The sequence below is a fragment of the Podarcis liolepis genome (assembly GCF_965112155.1).
Source record: "Podarcis liolepis genome assembly, chromosome: 10".
Classification (NCBI taxonomy): domain Eukaryota; kingdom Metazoa; phylum Chordata; class Lepidosauria; order Squamata; family Lacertidae; genus Podarcis; species Podarcis liolepis.
The window spans coordinates 14,218,096-14,236,632 of NC_139562.1; the positions used below are offsets into that span (position 1 = coordinate 14,218,096).

At 45.1% G+C, this 18,537-nt stretch overlaps 1 protein-coding gene across 6 annotated transcripts in view; it reads left to right on the top strand.

Annotated features, from left to right (window-relative positions):
• The first annotated feature begins 616 nt into the window (after positions 1 to 616).
• SLCO1A2 (solute carrier organic anion transporter family member 1A2) overlaps positions 617 to 18,537 on the top strand; it is a 38,432-nt gene continuing 20,511 nt past the window's right edge. The window contains exons 1-4 of one of the 6 annotated variants that reach the window (XM_083461168.1): positions 617 to 655; positions 13,721 to 13,828; positions 17,020 to 17,161; positions 18,129 to 18,261. In XM_083461168.1, the coding sequence (XP_083317294.1) occupies positions 13,781 to 13,828; positions 17,020 to 17,161; positions 18,129 to 18,261 (323 nt within the window). In that variant the 5' untranslated portion in view covers positions 617 to 655; positions 13,721 to 13,780. Of the gene's footprint in view, positions 656 to 6,990; positions 7,098 to 7,331; positions 7,483 to 13,720; positions 13,829 to 17,019; positions 17,162 to 17,410; positions 17,751 to 17,778; positions 17,926 to 18,128; positions 18,262 to 18,537 lie in introns of those variants that run through there. The other 5 variants (XM_083461167.1, XM_083461166.1, XM_083461170.1 and 2 more) reach the window with 5 other exon arrangements.

The following is an 18,537-nucleotide window of genomic DNA, read 5'->3' on the forward strand; positions in this document are numbered from 1 at the left end:
CTCCCATTCCTGGTTCCCTAAATTTCTTATCAACTGCAAATCATTTCTACTCCCATCTTTTTCTAACCTCAGATTTACTGTACTATTTCTAAAATTACAAGTGTTCTTAAAATCCTGCCAAAGTATTTATCTGTTTACAATACATTTGCAAAAACATAATAAACATTTCCCATTTTTTAAAAAATTTATTGTCATATTGATTTCTGAACTTTCCAGTTAGTTTCGCGATTTCAGCATAATCCATTAATTTAGTTTGCCACTCTTCTTTAGTCAGGACTGCTTCTTCTTTCCATCTTTGGGCTAACAGCATTCGAGTGTGGTACCTATTTATCTACTTGGACTGGCATGCTTTCGAACTGCTAGGTTGCCAGGAACTGGGATGGAGCAACGGGAGCTCACTCCTTTGCAGGGATTCGAACCACCGACCTTCCGATCAGCAAGCCCAAGAGGCTCAGTAGTTTACACCACTAAGCCAGATTGGCATTATTTACTCAGCTAGAGTGAAGCAAGTTAAAATGTGAGGCTGCAAATATTTGACAGAAGCCTATCATATAATGGCCGCCACATGCTAGTTAATTTTCAACACGTTGGGAAATAAAAGATCAAAGGCAAAATCAGGAAACATCATTCCACATGTTCCTAAACAGTCACAGCGGTAAGTGAATGACAGCATCTGTTTTACTAAAGATCTTGAGTGTGGGTTTGTTTTAATATTCAAGTGTGGTTGCTGACAGAGCAGGAAAAAGGGCCATCTCAGCTCTTCTGCCTTTGACTGTGTCACTTGGCGTGCAGAAATCAGAAAACGGTGTGGAGATGAACACGGTCGCCTGCTAGATTTCTTCATGCCAAGGTGCTATTGCAGGTTTCGTTACACAGTCTGGTTAAAAACTTGGCAACCCTGTTTTTGAAGGGTTCCGTCTGCAGTGCAAAATGTACAGACTCCTGCGGGTTCCGGAATAAGTGATGTTTCTGCAGATTGATTCTCTTGCTCTAGGCAGGTTCAAGCTACGCCGGGTAGCATTGCCAGGCCTAGGGCATGCCAACCTGACCTCCTTGTTGCTTGTCTCATTCCCTGTTGTCAACCTTTTCAGGTTGGTTCCATCCATCTGCTCAAAGTGGACTTGGATAGGGTGGAGGGGGGAAGAGCAGCCAGAGGGGCTTGCAATGCACCAAAATGGGGCAGGTTGGCAGAATATGGGGGGGGGAATCGTGACAAGCCCTCTAGAGACCTAGCCCTGGTTTGAGAGCAGAAACAGTAAGAGGTAATCAAATGGATTTCCTGTTAAATGGCAACATATGAAGGCATACCTGATTAACTAAAAGCAGTGATCACTTTACGTGTGGTTTACCCATATTTGTTTTGGAAATTTTACAGATTTTATCTGTGTTTTAGTAGTGGTTATTTCACACAGACAAAATAGTTTTGCAGATCACAGCTGTGTTTTAGCTACAGTTTTATTGTGTACATTGCTTATGAGAGGTCTTGATTAGGCAGCTTAGACAGTGGTACCTCGGGTTACATACGCTCCAGGTTACATACGCTTCAGGTTACAGACTCCGCTAACCCAGAAATAGTACCTTGGGTTAAGAACTTTGCTTCAGGATGAGAACAGAAATCGTGCTCCGGTGGCGCGGCGGCAGCAGGAGTCCCCATTAGCTAAAGTGGTACCTCAGGTTAAGAACAGTTTCAGGTTAAGTACGGACCTCCGGAACGAATTAAGTACTTAACCTGATGTACCACTGTATAGCTTTGCACATAAAACAGTGATAATGAGATTATGACAGTCTACTACATTTCCCTTCCCTTTCTTCTGTCTGTGGAGGGGTGGGGTGAGGCGAACATATTTGCCACACCCCACACCCCTAGAAGAAGAGGAGTGATTGGATCCTCCCATTTGCTTCGCTCACATGCCCAGACTTGTTTGATTGGACTCCTTGTTCTGGTTATGTTGACTGGCAGATCCTTCACCTGTTCGGCAGTTCGAATCCCTGTGATGGTGTGAGCTCCCGTTGCTCTGTCGCAGCTCCTGCCATCCTAGCAATTTGAAACCATGCCAGTGCAAGTAGATAAATAGGTACCACTGCAGCAGGAGGGTAAATGGCATTTCTGTGCGCTCTGGTTTCCATCACGGTGTTCTGAAGCGGTTTAGTCATGCTGGCCACATGACCCAGAAAGCAGGCTCCCTTGGCCTGAAGAAAGATGAGTGCCACAACCCCATAGTCACCTTTGATGGGACTTAACCATCCAGGATCCTTTACCTTTTTTTAAAAAAAAACCTTTAATAAATATAACCTGTTTCCCCACATTCCTGTTGCCCTGCATCTTCTTTTTTTAAAAAAAAATGTTTATTGGATTTTCACAAATTATAAAAACACAAACAATACACATACAAAAATACACACACACAAACAAACATGTATAATTTCAAACCCTTCTTTTCTTAAAACTTACTTCACCGACTTCCCCATACCTCCCCTTTCTGTATCCCATTTCCCAAATTTGTTTCAACAAATCCTCCCCCTTAATTTTATTTAATTTTTCCTTATTCTTTTCTTTTACTTAATCTTTTACAGCTGTAATCCCCTATTTTTTGTAACCGCAACATTTTAGCTCTCATTAATTTTACAATACTTCTTAAGATAAATTTTGAATTTCATCCAGTCTTCTTCCGCCGTCTCTTTCCCCTGGTCTCGGATTCTGCCAGTCATTTCGGCCAGTCCCATATAGTCTATCACCTTCGTCTGCCATTCCTCCAGAGTGGGTAGGTCTTGTGTCTTCCAATACTTTGCGATAAGTATTCTTGCTGCTGTTGTAGCGTACATAAAAAAAGTTCTATCTTTCTTTGACACCAATTGGCCGACAATGCCCAAGAGGAAAGCTTCTGGTTTCTTAGGGAAAGTACATTTAAGTACCTTTTTCATTTCGTTATATATCATTTCCCAGAAGACCTTAATCTTTGGGCACGTCCACCAAAGGTGAAAGAACATACCTTCAGTTTCTTTACATTTCCAATACTTATTATCAGGCAAATGATAGATTTTTGCAAGCTTGACTGGGGTCATGTACCACCTATACATCATTTTCATAATATTCTCTCTTAAGGCATTACATGCCGTAAATTTTATACCGGTGGTCCACAACCGTTCCCAGTCAGCAAACATAATGTTATGACCAATGTCTTGTGCCCATTTAATCATGGCTGATTTAACTGTTTCATCTTGTGTATTCCATTTCAGCAACAAGTTGTGCATCTTCTTTCGATGTGATAGCAATACAGTGGTGCCTCGCAAGACGAAATTAATCCGTTCCACGAGTCTCTTCGTCTTGCGGTTTTTTTGTCTTGCAAAGCACGGCTATTAGCGGCTTAGCAGCTATTAGCGGCTTAGCGGCTATTAACGGCTTAGCGGCTTTAAGAAAAAGGAAACAAACTCGCAAGAACTCGCAAGACGTTTTGTCTTGCGAAGCAAGCCCATAGGGAAATTCGTCTTGCGAAACGACTCAAAAAACGGAAAACTCTTTCGTCTTGCGCGTTTTTCTTCTTGCGAGGCATTCGTCTTGCGAGGTACCACTGTAGCTGTATTTAGATGACGGGTGAAAATGTACGTCTTTGTCCAGGGTTTTTGGAACCTGAGGGCGTTGATGTTGGTTGGAGTTGAGACTTAGGGCTCAGCTATACAGCTGCAAATATAACGTTTTAAGCGTGCTTTAAGTGCATTATACAAATGTGACACTAGATGGTGACAGTGAGCTAATGGCAAATTCAATATATATATATCTATATCTATATATATATATATATTTTAAGAAGCATTTTCACAGCATTTAAATATATATATATGTCTAGACTCAACCTTAGTGTTCCCGTTTGGTCATGGAGGGATGGTTCTCTTTTATGTTTTGCATTACTGTTTATATTATACATGGTGCTGTTAAGCTGCCATGCACTTTGAGCTGCAGGAAGGAGCAGGGGTAGAAAGACTCTGATAAAATAAATAAATATTACCACTAGCTAGCACCAATTTCTTTCTTTCCTTTCCGTTTATTATATTCATATTCTTCCCTTCTTCGCAAAGTTGCCCAGGGTATCAAACACAAAAAGGTGTATATTGGAGGGGGGGGAGATAATATAATTTAAAATATTGTTATAAGGGGCTCAAAACACAGCTTTCCATAGTTATATAGTTTAAACAATCGCACACAAACAGAAATTTTCCCAAGAGCTAATGCAGCTCCTTTAGCAGCCAAAGGTTGACACCTCCCCCCCTTGCTGTAGACTGAGGAAAACCTGCAAATAGGTTCCTTAACCTGGAAGACCACATTATGAGTTCTGCACAAAGGGGTCCAGCGGATAATTCAGGCGCCCCCAGACTGGCAGTATTTTGCTGGAAGGATTCTGGGTCATCCTGGAACTTTAGGTTTGCCCAGTGGATTAAAGCTCTGCAGCAAAGTTCAGTAAACTTGCTTTGAAAAAAGGGAAAGAAACTAACTTTTTGCCATTTGGAAAAGTGATGAGGAACTGCACTGCAAAGTGTGGGACTGATGAATGATTAACAAGAAGGTTTGTAAAAAAGAAAACTTGCAAGCAAATCAGGTTGAGTTCAGGATGCAGGGTGATGGCACTGCAACTGCTCTGTAATCAAATCAGAACGAGCGCTCAGTAAAGACCAGACATAAGGTAAAAAGGTAAAGGACCCTAACATGGTTAAGTCCAATCAAAGACGACTATGGGGTTGTGGCGCTCATCTCGCTTTCAGGCTGAGGGAGCTGGTGTTTTTCCACAGACAGCTTTCTGGGTCATGTGGCCAGCATGACTAAACCGCTTCTGACAAAACAGAACACCGTGACAGAAATCAGAGTGCATGGAAATGCCGTTTACCTTCCCGCCACAGTGGTACCTATTTATCTACTTGCACTGGTGTGCTTTCAAACTGCTAGGTTGGCAGGAGCTGGGACAGAGCAATAGGAGCTCATTCTTTCGCTGATTCAAACCGCCAACCTTCTGATCAGCAAGCCCAAGAGGCTCAGTGGTTTAGACCACAGCACCACCCTCATCCAGACATAAGGCCTCTGTGGACTTGTGGTTGTTTTGAGAGTGTCTTCTGCAAAATGCCATTGACATCATAACAGCGCAGCAGTGGTGGATTTATAATGGACCGTCCACACACACCATTCTGCTCTATTAGTTGTTCTGTGATGCTTCCCCAATTTTATTGCATTATTGCTGTCAGAAGGGAAGCTGTAGCACAACCAAAGCGAAACAACGGAAAAACCTGGAACATTTGTGGTGGGACCGTTTTTAGGTTTTCAAAACAGGGGCGTAGTGTGGTGGTGCCTGAGGGTCATGCCCCTGGGTGCACAAATTTTGAGGGGATGTGAACCCACGCCCCGAAGAATGTGCCCCCAGTGCAGTGTGGCCCTGTGCTCTTCTCTGCTTGCCAAGGGCCACACTGACCAGTCAGGTTCCCTCCTGTGTGGGCGGGCAGACGGTTCAGCTTGGCCCAGTTTTGCTCCAGTGGGGGTGAGGTTGCTCTGGCAGTGATGACCCCCTGCCCAGTGCCTGCACACCTGCCCTGGATGCCAGCAACGAATGCTATGCCACTGTTTCAGTAGGAAGCTGCAGGACATCATACCCCAGTCTGAAATTAAACAGCATGTATACAGTTACAGATAGGTAGCCGTGTTGGTCTGCCATAGTCAAAATAAAAAAATTCCTTCCAGTAGCACCTTAAAGACCAACTAAGATAGTTCTTGGTATGAGCTTTCGTGTGCATGCACACTTCTTCAGATACACTGAAACAGAAGTTGCCAGATCCTTCTATATGAGCCTGTTGACTATTTAATTGCTCATCGTCTAACATTGTGTATGCCATCAAATGCCAACAGTGTCCTTCAGCTCTCTATATTGGACAAACAGGCCAAACCTTACGCCAAAGAATAAACGGACATAAATCTGACATCAAGAATCACAAAACAGAGAAACCAGTAGGAGAACACTTCAATCTCCCAGGACATTCTATACAAGATCTCAAAGTAGCTGTTTTACTACAAAGGAATTTCAGAAATAGACTGGAAAGAGAAGCTGCTGAATTGCAACTCATTACCAAACTTAAAACCATGGAGAGACCTGGTCTGAACAAAGACATTGGATTCTTATCTCATTATACATGACTAAGCCATTTTTCACCTTCTCACCCCTTGCCTTTTCCTGTAAGACCTATTGCAGTCGTTAAGAGTCGTCAACAGGCTCATCTCAGCTATCTGCCAATCTCCCATTCCCACCACCCTTCTGAGTAATACCCCTCCCCTCCTTCTCACTATATAGAAGGATCTGGCAACTTCTGTTTCAGTGTATCTGAAGAAGTGTGCATGCACACGAAAGCTCATACCAAGAACTATCTTAGTTGGTCTTTAAGGTGCTACTGGAAGGAATTTTTTATTTTGAGCATGTATACAACAATTTTTAGTGGACGCAAACAGTGTTTTAGGGTTTTGTAAAGTTTATTATGATTTCATTTTATAATAAAACAGAAACAAGAGTTGTGAAAACTGTATTGAAAGCAAGATCGTGTATGTGCCCTGGTGCCATCATGAAAAGGATTCCTGCAGGAGTCCATAGTGGTGCCCACTCAGCTGCTGTTGGACTCCAACTCCCATCATCCCTGACAATTGGCCATGCTCGGTGGGGCTCATGGGAGTTGTAGTCCAACAGAAGGCACCATATTGGTTGCCCCTGGACTCCCAGCTGCTGTGCAAGCTTTATGAAAGCAAAGCAAAACAAATGCTCAGTTAAACAGTTCATCTCTAGAGGAGCCAGTGTTCATTATCTCAGTTTCGCTGTGTACATATTTTGCCTTTAATGTGCACATCAGTGCAACATTTTGGATCCTGTTAGGGGTTAATGGCAGCCGACTGGCCAGAACTCAAGGTAATCAAAGACCTGCAGGGATTAAAATTGTTTAGGGAATTATCCAAGACTCAAGTCTTTTTACAAGCTTAGCTGAAAAAGGAAGAGAGAGCAGAGGAGACATTCAGGTAGTGTGTGGTCCGATCCTGGTCTGAAATGGAAACGGAAGCCAAGATGAGTGATAGCATCAAGGTAGGCAATCCAAGGTTGTGTCTAGTTTATTGTCTGAAACGCACTTGCAAGAATAGAGAGGAGAGCTGTAAAGAGAGATACGACCATGTCTTGAAATGGGGCAGTTTTCTGGGTTATTTATTTTGGCTCAAGGTCCCCCTGTTTCTTGTTTCTTTCTCCCGCTCAGCAGGTCACTGCTGAATATAACAAAAGTTTCACTTAGACTTCTTCTAAGAAAGAAGTACATTCAGTCCTGTTCTTTCCCCCGTTGTCTTGGTTTTGTGTCTCTCGTAAGAGATCCTTTCATTGCTCCACAACTGCAATGGCTTTATCCCAAAAGAAACTCCGATATGGGTTAGATTTGAGGAGAGAAGCCAATGGATTTGCCACTAACAGGATCAACGAGGTATGGATAGCAATAAAGCCATAAAGATGCCACAAGACAGAAAGAGATGGGAGGGAAGATCAGAATTGTAAATGGGGAGAAAAGTCATCTAATGGGAATGTTAAAAATAAATGATCAGAGCTTTGGTTTGATGCAGAGATGGGAAGCTTGCTTGGCACAGGGAATATATGACGTTACATTTATCTAGAAAGGACTAGAAGAGTCCTTTTTCAAGAAACATTTTAAAGAATGTTGGGATTTGCAAGATTCTAACACACACACACAAAGCCTTTAGGTTGCATGCCATCAAATCCTAGACTGTAGCATGTTTTGGGTTGTTGTTTTTTGTTTTAGTTTTTTTGCTGGCTCCCTTTGAACTAACAGATCAAGCGATTAAAAGAGTCGCAGTGTACAAGCATTCTGAAAATGCTGCTCCCTTTAGTGACCTGAAGAAATGTCCAAAATAATTGTGTAACCCGAAGTTCAGGGAAATAAAACACCTGACGTTCTTTTAAAGCATTCCTTGGCACGGAGCTCGCAGGACTTTTGTGTATTGTATTTTCCGGCAAGCAGATTTTCATATCCAATGACGCTGCAATGGGGATGGTGTGTGTGTGGTGGGGGATTGGGGGCACGATATCTCTCCTGTGTTGCACCTAAAACTTTCCCTAAAGGAACAGCCAGCACTTCCAAATCGCAGCACTCTGTATATTTGAGGGCACATCGCGTTAACTAGCAAAATGCCGGTCATCATTTTTGTGTGTGTGCATGTGCATGTGTGTAAAGGGGGCTTGAACCTGCTGAGAGGCAAACTGTACACCTCTGCAAGGCATTGCCATAGAATCAGAGGATCACAGCACCATAGACAACTCTCTGCACATCAAGGACGGAGTTTGGTACTATGGCACCTTCTGCGTGCCCAGAATTTGGCTCCCCCCAGTCCTTGCACCCTGCCAGGCTTTGGGAAGGAGGTGTGAGGGCTCTGGCAAGGTCTTAGAGGCCACTGACCTCCTTCCCAATGCTGGGCAAGTATTACCTGGGCTTTGGGAAGGAGATGGGTGGACTCTAGGACCTTGACAGAGCCCTCACACCTCCTCCCTGTAGCCAAGCAAATGCTTCGCAGGTGCCCTCTCTGCTCAGCGCTCAGTGTGGGCGAACTGGTTGTGCTGCCCTAAAATTACCTCTGTGCTCAGTGTGGGGCCTTCTATGCATGATGAAGGAATGGCACCTCTAATAAACAGCTGTTCAGACACCACTTAAATATCTTGAGTGAGAGCCTTGCCAAACAGCTCTTAGCATAGGACATTTTGCCTGATGTTCAACAAAAATCTGCTTCCTTTTACGGCTCCCACCTCCATTTGCCCTGCTGCTTTCCCTCCAGGAAATTTGATCTTTAGTGCGGAATTGGAACAAACAGCAACCGGATTTCCCCCCACATTGCTGTTAGTTCTGATTTAGCGCTAAAGAATGGGTTTACCAGGGGATGGTGGCTGAGCAAAGGCAAAACCACTTGACCCATGTATAGAAAGTGGGAGTCAATGGGGAAAAACCACTTTCTAGGTGTGGGACAAGCCCATAGTCCCCACCCATTGGGCCTAAGCTGGAAAATGTTGCCCACCCCAAGTGTACAGTGCAGATTTTTCAACTATGGCCAAACTGTTATGGTACATGTGTAATATTCCCATTGGGGAGAACAGTGTTGCCCTGCTCTCTAAGCAGTTCCTGGGGCAGCTCTACACACTTGGGAAGAGAAAGTGCCAGTGGAAGCCAGCACTGCCCTACCAATCTACGTAGCTGGGCAGGCTTGCCTAAACAGAAATAGTTTTAGCAGGTGCGAAAAAAGAGTACACCTACCTGTTGTCAGTTGGTGTTGTGGACTGGCTGGATGCAGAGGAGTGGTGGAAGGAACCAGCCAGGGAATCCCCCAAGGGACGAAAGCTCAGAGCCTGGAGACTGGTGGTTAGAGAGAGAAGAGTTGAAGAGTTTACAGGGTTTAGTGAGCAGGGAGAATCTGTGGCAGAGAGAAGTCCAGAATCAGAAGATGAAGCAGGAGAGGAGGGAAGCCAAGAGGCAGAGATGAGGCAGGCTGCTGAAGAAGCCAGGGTGTCACCCCCTTCTGCTGCGACAATCTACCCTCCCTGCCCCCAGTCTCCCAGAACCAGAAGAGGTATGAAGAGGGTTGAGCAGAGACAGACAAGGCGAAGAAGTCTCAGGTTGCTTGGGAAGGACTTGGGGGAAGAGGAGACTTAGAGAGCTGTGGAAAGTGAGGTTCTTCAGTCCTCGCAACTGCCTCATTGAGGCAAGATCTCCTGTGAGGATTTGCTATGCCCATTCGGCCTGAGCTGTTTTGTTTCTTTGAATAAAGAATTAACTTCATTGAGACCTTGTGAGCTATTGCTGACCTGCTCCTGACTCCCGCCTTGACAGTTGGCAGGGAGTCCCAATGTGCAGGTGCCACATGGAAATATTGGCAGGGCAAGTATTACTTGGCTCCTGCAACCAGCTCTGCAGATTGAAGCGGTCGAGTGGGTAAGGTAAACTGGTCCCGAGTTGCTAAGAGCTTTACATACTGATAATAACACATTAAACAAGCAGCTTTCTCTCCTGCAAACCAGCAGACCTTCTCCCCAGAAATTGGCACTGCAGTCTAAAGTTGCCTTCAGCCAACATCTCTCTCTCGTCTCTTCTGAAGTGGAAACTATTGTTTGATTCTCATTCACAATCCTGTGCCCTCCCCTTCCCATCACCGAGCTCTGATAGGTATCTCATCGTTCAAACTCAACAGACAGATGGCCAAACAACTCTCAACCATTAGCTCTCATCCCCTGACCATTATAGGCTATTATCCTTACAGCAGGTTTATGGGATGCCACCTCACATCTTTTTCAGGGGGATCTGAAACTTCCCCACTTCTTTTCAAGGAATGTAATTGAGCCTAACCTTAAATGAAGCTATCCCACTTCACTTTCCTCTTCTTCCTGTGTCAAGCAAGCACCCAGCAAAAAGAAAAGCCAGCAGAAGCTGTTATGCTTTTGGACAAGTTCATAAGAGAATGAACTTGTATTGTTGAGAGAGAGAGCGAGAGAGAGGATCTCAAATGTATTGAGTCCAGAGGTTTTGTATTTTAATCCAGAATAAAAAATCTCGGTGTGCTTATTTAGGTAAGAATCTGCAGGATCAGGGACACGGGTGGCACTGTGGTCTAAACCACAGAGCCTAGGCCTTGCTGATCAGAAGGTCGGCAGTTCGAATCCCCACGATGGGGTGAGCCCCCGTTGTTCGGTCCCAGCTCCTGCCCACCTAGCAGTTTGAAAGCACGTCAAGTGCAAGTAGATAAATAGGTACCACTCTGGTGGCAAGGTAAACGGCATTTCTGTGCGCTGCTCTGGTTCGTCAGAAGTGGCTTAGTCATAATGGCCACATGACCTGAAGCTGTCTGCAGACAAATGCCACCTCCCTTGGCCCATAGAGTGAGATGAGCGCACAACCACAGAGTCGTCCGTGGCTGGGCCTAACGGCCAGGGGTACCTGCAGGATCAAGACATGGAGAAAATAGAGCCATTTCAGCAGTGTACATGCTTTGAAGCTCAGCATATTTCCTGTCTCTTTCTGGGTGATGTGCAGAGAGTCTCTGTGCACATATTAAGATTAGTGATGAACACATTGAGCCCAGTATAATTTGCAATGTGCCTGTTGAATTACAAATCCACTGGCATAAACTTGGGTGGAAATTAGGAACAGAGAAAGCTGCCTTATACTGAGCCAGCCTGCTGTCTCATCTAGATCAAGATTCTTGTGAGTTTGGACAGGATGTGTTTGTGTTAGGCTGTATGCCTCAGTCCCTTCTAATTCCTCAATCCAGCAAGGATTAAAATCTAATAGAGGATGCAATTGTTGGAATCGCCAGGCCAGCTTCTTGGTGACTTAATGGTCCTCTAAGTTTGGGTCCGTATAGTAAAAGCTATGGTTTTCCCAGTAGTGATGTATGGAAGTGAAAGCTGGACCATAAAGAAGGCTGATTGCCAAAGAATTGATGCTTTTGAATTATGGTGCTGGAGGAGACTCTTGAGAGTCCCATGGACTGCAAGAAGACCAAACCTATCCATTCTTAAGGAAATCAGCCCTGAGTGCTCACTGGAAGGACAGATCCTGAAGCTGAGGCTCCAATACTTTGGCCACCTCATGAGAAGAGAAGACTCCCTGGAAAAGACCCTGATGTTGGGAAAGATGGAGGGCACAAGGAGAAGGGGACAACAGAGGACGAGATGGTTGGACAGTGCTCTCGAAGCTACGAACATGAGTCTGACCAAACTGTGGGAGGCAGTGGGAGACAGGAGTGCCTGGCGTGCTCTGGTCCATGGGGTCACGAAGAGTCGGACACGACTAAACGACTAAACAACAACAACAAAGTATGGGTCGTTAGGGTAGCAAAGGAAGTGGCTTTGTGCCAGAGGTGTGTGTGTGTGAGAGAGCTGGGCTAGAAGCAGGATGCAGGCAGAAACCTGAGTGGGAGAGACATGCTTGATTTATGCTTGAATCCAAGGCTGTGGCTATGGGAAACGCAAGACCTTCTTGGGGCCTCAGGGTCTTCATAGGCTAAGGTTGTATATGTGTGTAAATAAACTATATAGCCTAAAAACACTACCATCTCCCTCATTCCGGGGAAAATGAATCCTGGGTAAGTGCTTGGAAGCTCTCGAATTGTAAACTGCCTGGAGATTGGGATAGCATGCAACAATATTCTGGCAGGGTTTCAGATAGGGGGCACTGTCCATGGCTGAAGTTCCACTGCTGCAACAGACCGATGGAATGCTCTCTTCATCATTTGCCCCTTCCACCCCTCCATGCACCCTCCAAATCAGTTCCAGTTTCTGGGACCCTCTGAAGTAGTTTGTGGAAGCAGGCAGCAGGAGGAGAGGAACTGGAGGTCTCCTTGGGCAAGCAAAACTCTGCCTTCACAGTGTTAGATGCAACCCAGCCTGACCTAGAGATGCTGGAGACCTTGAACTTGAGACCTTCTGCTATGAAGTTATTTGTTACCACCAGATTTCAAAGTGTCTGAATTATTGCACATCACTGAAGTGCATCTGGGGAATGTGGCACGCACAATGCAACATTCTTTCCCAACACATGCATTGCGGTATCATGGCATTTTATGATTGGTTGTGATCTCATGTTGTTTGCTCATAATCTCATTGTTTCAAACTAAGAAAACATTTTCTAAAATCATTGAATGAGGGCTCACAATGCTTTGAAGAATTATGAAACTACTAGAGTTGGCTTATGAATGCGCTAGTTTTTGAGTGGCATCATTAATCAATGGTTTGTCACTGATGCTAATGACACTCAGAGTAGATCTATGGAAATAAATGGATATGGCCAACTTAGGTTCATTATTTTCAGTGGGTCTGCTTTGAGTAGTTGGATGTAACCCAATGTGTTTTAGCTATATAACTCCATTTCCCTATATTGTCATATTCAGGAACAACAATTTGATTAGTTTACTCAAAGGATCATTTTACTCCATATGTGTCCACACAATCACTTTGATCTGCAGAATTGGCACTTTCCCAAGTGAGGCCCTGAGGACTGGCTGTCTTCCTTTGTAGCTTATAAAAGCAAACCAACATTGGTGGCTGCCCTTTTTACTACAATAAATAGTTCTGGTATGATTCCTTCTAGCTGGAAGAGAGTAGTAGCAGTAGTGCCCATTTTTATAAAGAGTCAAGCCAATGACCAAGGAAATTATAGACCTATCAGCTTGCTGTCAATTATGGGTATTTATGCATGAACCAAGATCAATAGTTTCTCTGTGTCCTACATACATCAGGTGTGCCTAAGAGCCCAATGCTATGCATGTTTTCAGATGTCAGTCCTATTGATTTCACTGCAGATTATTTCCAGGTAGGTAAACTGAAAGCACCATGCATCCATAAGCAGTTTCTTGTATATGCAAGCTGTCTGACAGATGAGTCCCTGTTGCTTATCGAGAGGGAAGAGGTGGCAGGGAAGTCATCACAGTGCAAACACACTGGCGGGAGCATTGGATTGGCTTTGATGATGGGTTTGCACCTCGCTGACTTCCCTGCCACCTCATCCCACCCAGTAAACAATAGCTACCCACATGCAGGGAATGTAGTTTATTAGCTGTGTACCCCACCACCCCATCCGCAAGCTGTTTTTGCATACCACTCTATAGTATTTTTAAACTTAGTCTTGTTATGACCAGTACGCTTCTTTTCATCTTTCCCTTTAAAAGGATGCTGGGAAAGATACAACTAACCACAAGGAAGATTCCACAGCCGATTCAAAAAGCACAATGAAAGGAGCTAAGGAGCCATCCATATTCTGTCTGACCAAGCTGAAGGTAAGAAAAATGCTATGATTCTTTTGTCAATTAAAAATTCATTTGTTGCGGATGGATCTGCGCAGACCCCTTGAGAAAGTTGCCGAGCACCTAGGAAGGTTGGTTGACTTTCCTTTTAATCCTGTAAATTAATGAATACTGACTCTTGAGTTTCTGCCTCCTTTGCAAAGGAGAGATGCCCCTTGTGTAATTTACACACAGATGGTTGTGTGACCATATACCTGAGCACATAGAAATTGGATCCGACGCCATTGTTAAAGGGGAGGAAAGCAGACGTCTGTTATCTGCCCTCCTATCTCAATTAAGCAGCATGAAGCAGAACAGTCAGTGTGGGCTAGATAATCCAAGAAAACTTGCAGTACTCAACTCAAGGATTCTAATTTAAGATACTCATTAACAATTCAAGAGCAAAGCAAGCAAAGAAAATGGTAATTGTATTAACATAAATCAAGCAGTATTTGCTAACCAGCCCTTACATTGGATAGGTAAAGGGACCCCTGACCATTAGGTCCAGTCACGGACGACTCTGGGGTTGCGGCGCTCATCTCGCTTTATTGGCCAAGGGAGCCGGCATACAGCTTCCAGGTCATGTGGCCAGCATGACTAAGCCGCTTCTGGCAAACCAGAGCAGCGCACGGAAACGCTGTTTACCTTCCCGCCGGAGCGGTACCTATTTATCTACTTGCACTTTGACATGCTTTCGAACTGCTAGGTTGGCAGGAGCAGGGACCAAGCAACGGGAGCTCACCCCGTCGGGGGATTCAAACTGCCGACCTTCTGATCAGCAAGCCCTAGGCTCTGTGGTTTAGACCACAGCGCCACCCACGTCCACCCACATACATTGGATAGATCAGGAGTGAGGAACTCTTCTCAACCAAGGGCCACATTCTCTGATGGGTAACTTTCCCATGAGCCACATGCTGATTGTGGGCAGGGCCAGAGGCAAAAGTTGGTGGAACCTTGGCTGTGGTTCTTCTTACTTTATATGGTAAGGTAAAGGTAAAGGTACCCCTGCCCGTACGGGCCAGTCGTGTCCAACTCTAGGGTTGTGCGCCCATCTCACTTAAGAGGCTGGGGGCCAGCGCTGTCCGGAGACACTTCCGGGTCACATGGCCAGCGTGACGAAGCTGCTCTGGCGAGCCAGCACCAGCGCAGCACACGGAAACGCTGTTTACCTTCCCGCTATAAAGCGGTACCTATTTATCTACTTGCACTTAGGGGTGCTTTTGAACTGCTAGGTGGGACTGAACGACGGGAGCGCACCCCGCCACGGGGATTCGAACCGCCGACCATGCGATCGGCAAGCCCTAGGCGCTGAGGTTTTACCCACAGCGCCACCCGCGTCCCTTTATATGGTAGGCTGGTCCCATTGGGACCAATGGGGTGGAAGGCAGGGAATAGATGGAGCCAGAACCAATTGTAGATGGAGCCACCTCAACCTAGTGTTGCCTGTCTCCTTCACATGGTGCAAGACTGAAGCCAAGACTATGCCTGCCCTAGACTGGTTGTAAATAAGACGGCAGGTAGGCACAGGCTGGATTTACTTGTGTAGTATAAAAGTTGGGCTTCCAACCATTTGTGTCCATAAGCCTTAGCTCATCTTTTAACCCCCCCCTTTATCCTTTAATTTGTTTATATGAGAAAACCAGAGGAAGGAGCAAAGACCACAGTTTATCCGGTTTCCTTAAGGGCACCGCTTCTCGAGATTTAAGTGCTTGGCATCGACTCCATAGGCATGGGATAAAGGAAGAGAAGGACAGCCGACTGAATTGCGTTCTGGGTGTCAGGTTTATGGTCTGCCTGTGGTCCCAAGCAGAACTAATGGGATTAAGGCTTATCAGTATTGGATTTCCATGGCCTCTTTAAGTCTTGGGATTAAACATGACACTGTTGTTTTTCACTTTGTGTCAAGTAGATCCAGGGTCCTTCTCAGTGTCCTATTAGGGAGGACAGGAAAGGGGGCAATATAGCACAGAGAGAAAGGGTCAATCAGACTCAGAGAGAAGAGGTAATTTTGCATGCACACATGGAAGGGGGCAATCACACACATGGGGAATGAAGCAATCACATACCAAGAAAAGGGCAATTTCACATATACCTATGGAAATTGTTCATATGCACAGAGAAAAGGGCAATTATATACACATGCACACTCACAGAGCTTGCCAGCTGTCAGGAGCCAGAGTCAGGAGCAGGTCAGCAATAAAGCCACTGCTGTCAGTGAAGTTAACTTTTTATTCAAAGAAACACTGTGGTCACAGCAACTCTTTTGCCTCAAGGAGACAGTTGCAAGAACAGAAGGACCACACCTTCCCAGCACTCTCGAAGGCTCCTCCTCCTCAGGCTTTGTCACCTTGTCTCTCTTTGCTCTCGTCTTCTGGTTCTGGGAGACCCGGGAGGAGGTGATTTGGTCACACCAGGAGGGGGAGATTCCCTGGCCTCTTCAGCAGTGTGCCTCCTCTCTGCCTCTTGACCCACCTCTACTTCTGCCTCTGATTCTGAACTTCTCTCTGCCATAGCCTCTTCCTCCTCACTAAACCCTGTTCCCTCTTCAACTTCTAACACCTCCTCCTCCCAGTCTGCTCCCTCTTCTCCCTCTGGTCACTCATTGTCTGCTCCTGGCTCTAAGCCCTTCTTCCCCTGAGGGTTCTCCAGCTGGTGCCTCCCACCACTCCTTTGCATCCATCCAGCCCATGACATTGACCATCAAGATTTGCAAGTGTTGCTAGACTTGTGTGTGCATATGCCTAACCCCATTCCATTTGGCTACGATTGGATGGAGTCAAGAGGTGGAGAATGTGAATATTCTTGCCCCTCTCCATACCTTTCCACCCTAAATTACAGGATAACATTTACGCCAGCCCTTCGTTTTGCAATTTCAAGAGCTTGACGATCTTTGAATCCACCTAACAAGGTCCTTTTGGCCAAACTGCGGGAGGCAGTGGAAAACAGAAGTGCCTGGCGTTCTCTGGTCCATGGGGTCACGAAGAGTCAGACACGACTAAACGACTAAACAACAACAACAAACAAGGTCCTATGAGTTTGACCAAACTGCAGGAGGCAGTGGAAGACAGGAGTGCCTGGCGTGCTCTGGTCCATGGGGTCACGAAGAGTCGGACACGACTAAACGACTAAACAACAACAACAAGGTCCTATTGTTGATTTAATGAGTTCTCCACATTCTCTTCTAGGTCTTTCTGGTGTCGCTATCTTTTGCTTATCTTGCCAAGACCATGTCTGGGGCTTACATGAACAGCATGCTCACACAGATTGAACGGCGTTTCAACATCCCTGCCTCGTTGGTTGGTGTGATAAATGGAAGCTTTGAAATGGGTATGCAAGTGAAAAGGTTGATGAGAATTCAACCATAGCTTAACAGGCATGTCTAAATGCATAGAACGACCAATCCAGGAATAGTGGGCATCCTTGAAACCTGGCAAGGTCCACATCCCTTCTGTTGTAACCTGTTGAGGGCCACATGCCTTTGATTGGTAGAATCAGAGCAATGATAGGTGGAGCTAGAGACAAAAGTGTTCTGAACTATCTAGAATAAAGAACACTCTGCTTTTATCTTCGCCATGGCTACCTTGAATTCCCAAACGTACGCAAGTCTTTACAGAAGTAAACCCCATTGAGAATGATGGGGGATCACTCTCAAAAGTATATGCAGGGTGTAGAAAAAGATTAGTACAACAGACCAATAGAGCTAGTGTTCTAGAAAAGAAATGAAAGCTCACTTTAGTGAGCTATATGCTAGGACGGTGCCACTCAGAAAAGCCCAACCTTGAACTGAATTGAGACAATTTGGGATGAATCCAGATCAGGTTGAAGAAAGTCTGGATTGTTCTGGAGCAGTTTGGATTGACCCAAATCGATCCAGAGTGATTAGTAGCTCAAAACACTCTCTTCGAGAGCCAGACAGGTTGTCACCAAATTGTTACAAAGCGTGAGAATAACGCCTTATTAGGAGAACACTATTAGCTCATTCAGTGGCTAGTAGCCACGATTGCTATGTTCTTCAAACACAGTCTAAGGCAGTATGCTTCTGAATATGAATAACTGGAGACTGCAGGAGGGGAAAGTGCACTTGCACTCAGGTCCTCCTTGCACACAAGAAACAGAATCCCCATCCTGGACCCAACAAGATTGTGGAGGCAACTTCAAGGGGGGCGATTGAATGAGGTGTTTAGGGCAGCCAAATAGCTTGGACTGCCTTTGCCTAACTCTCCTACTGAGACTCATGGGACTGAAGAGTGAATAACTTTGGACGGATGATAGTCTATGTTCTCTATTTCCACAGGCAACTTGCTGGTGATACCCTTTGTGAGCTACTTGGGATCAAAACTCCACAGACCACGCATGATCGCCATTGGTTGCATAGTTATGGGTTTCGGATGTTTTCTGATAGCGCTACCTCATTTCTTGATGGGAAGGTAAATCCCATTACTCATACTTCCGAGGTATACCTGTCTATGTGCTCCTGTTGGAACCTTGGGCTCTTCTCCTTGAAATAACATTGAATATGCAACCCCACCCCATTTATCCCATGCACACCTGAACATCAAATTAAAGGGGAAGAATTAAGAAATAAATCTGCAGAAACAGTTAGTAAGGGGCCTCTGATTAATGAGATTTTAATTGTAATATCAGTGTTTTGATGCTGGGAGAGTTGTATGTATATGTATAAAATCAGTGTAAACATTTAAGAA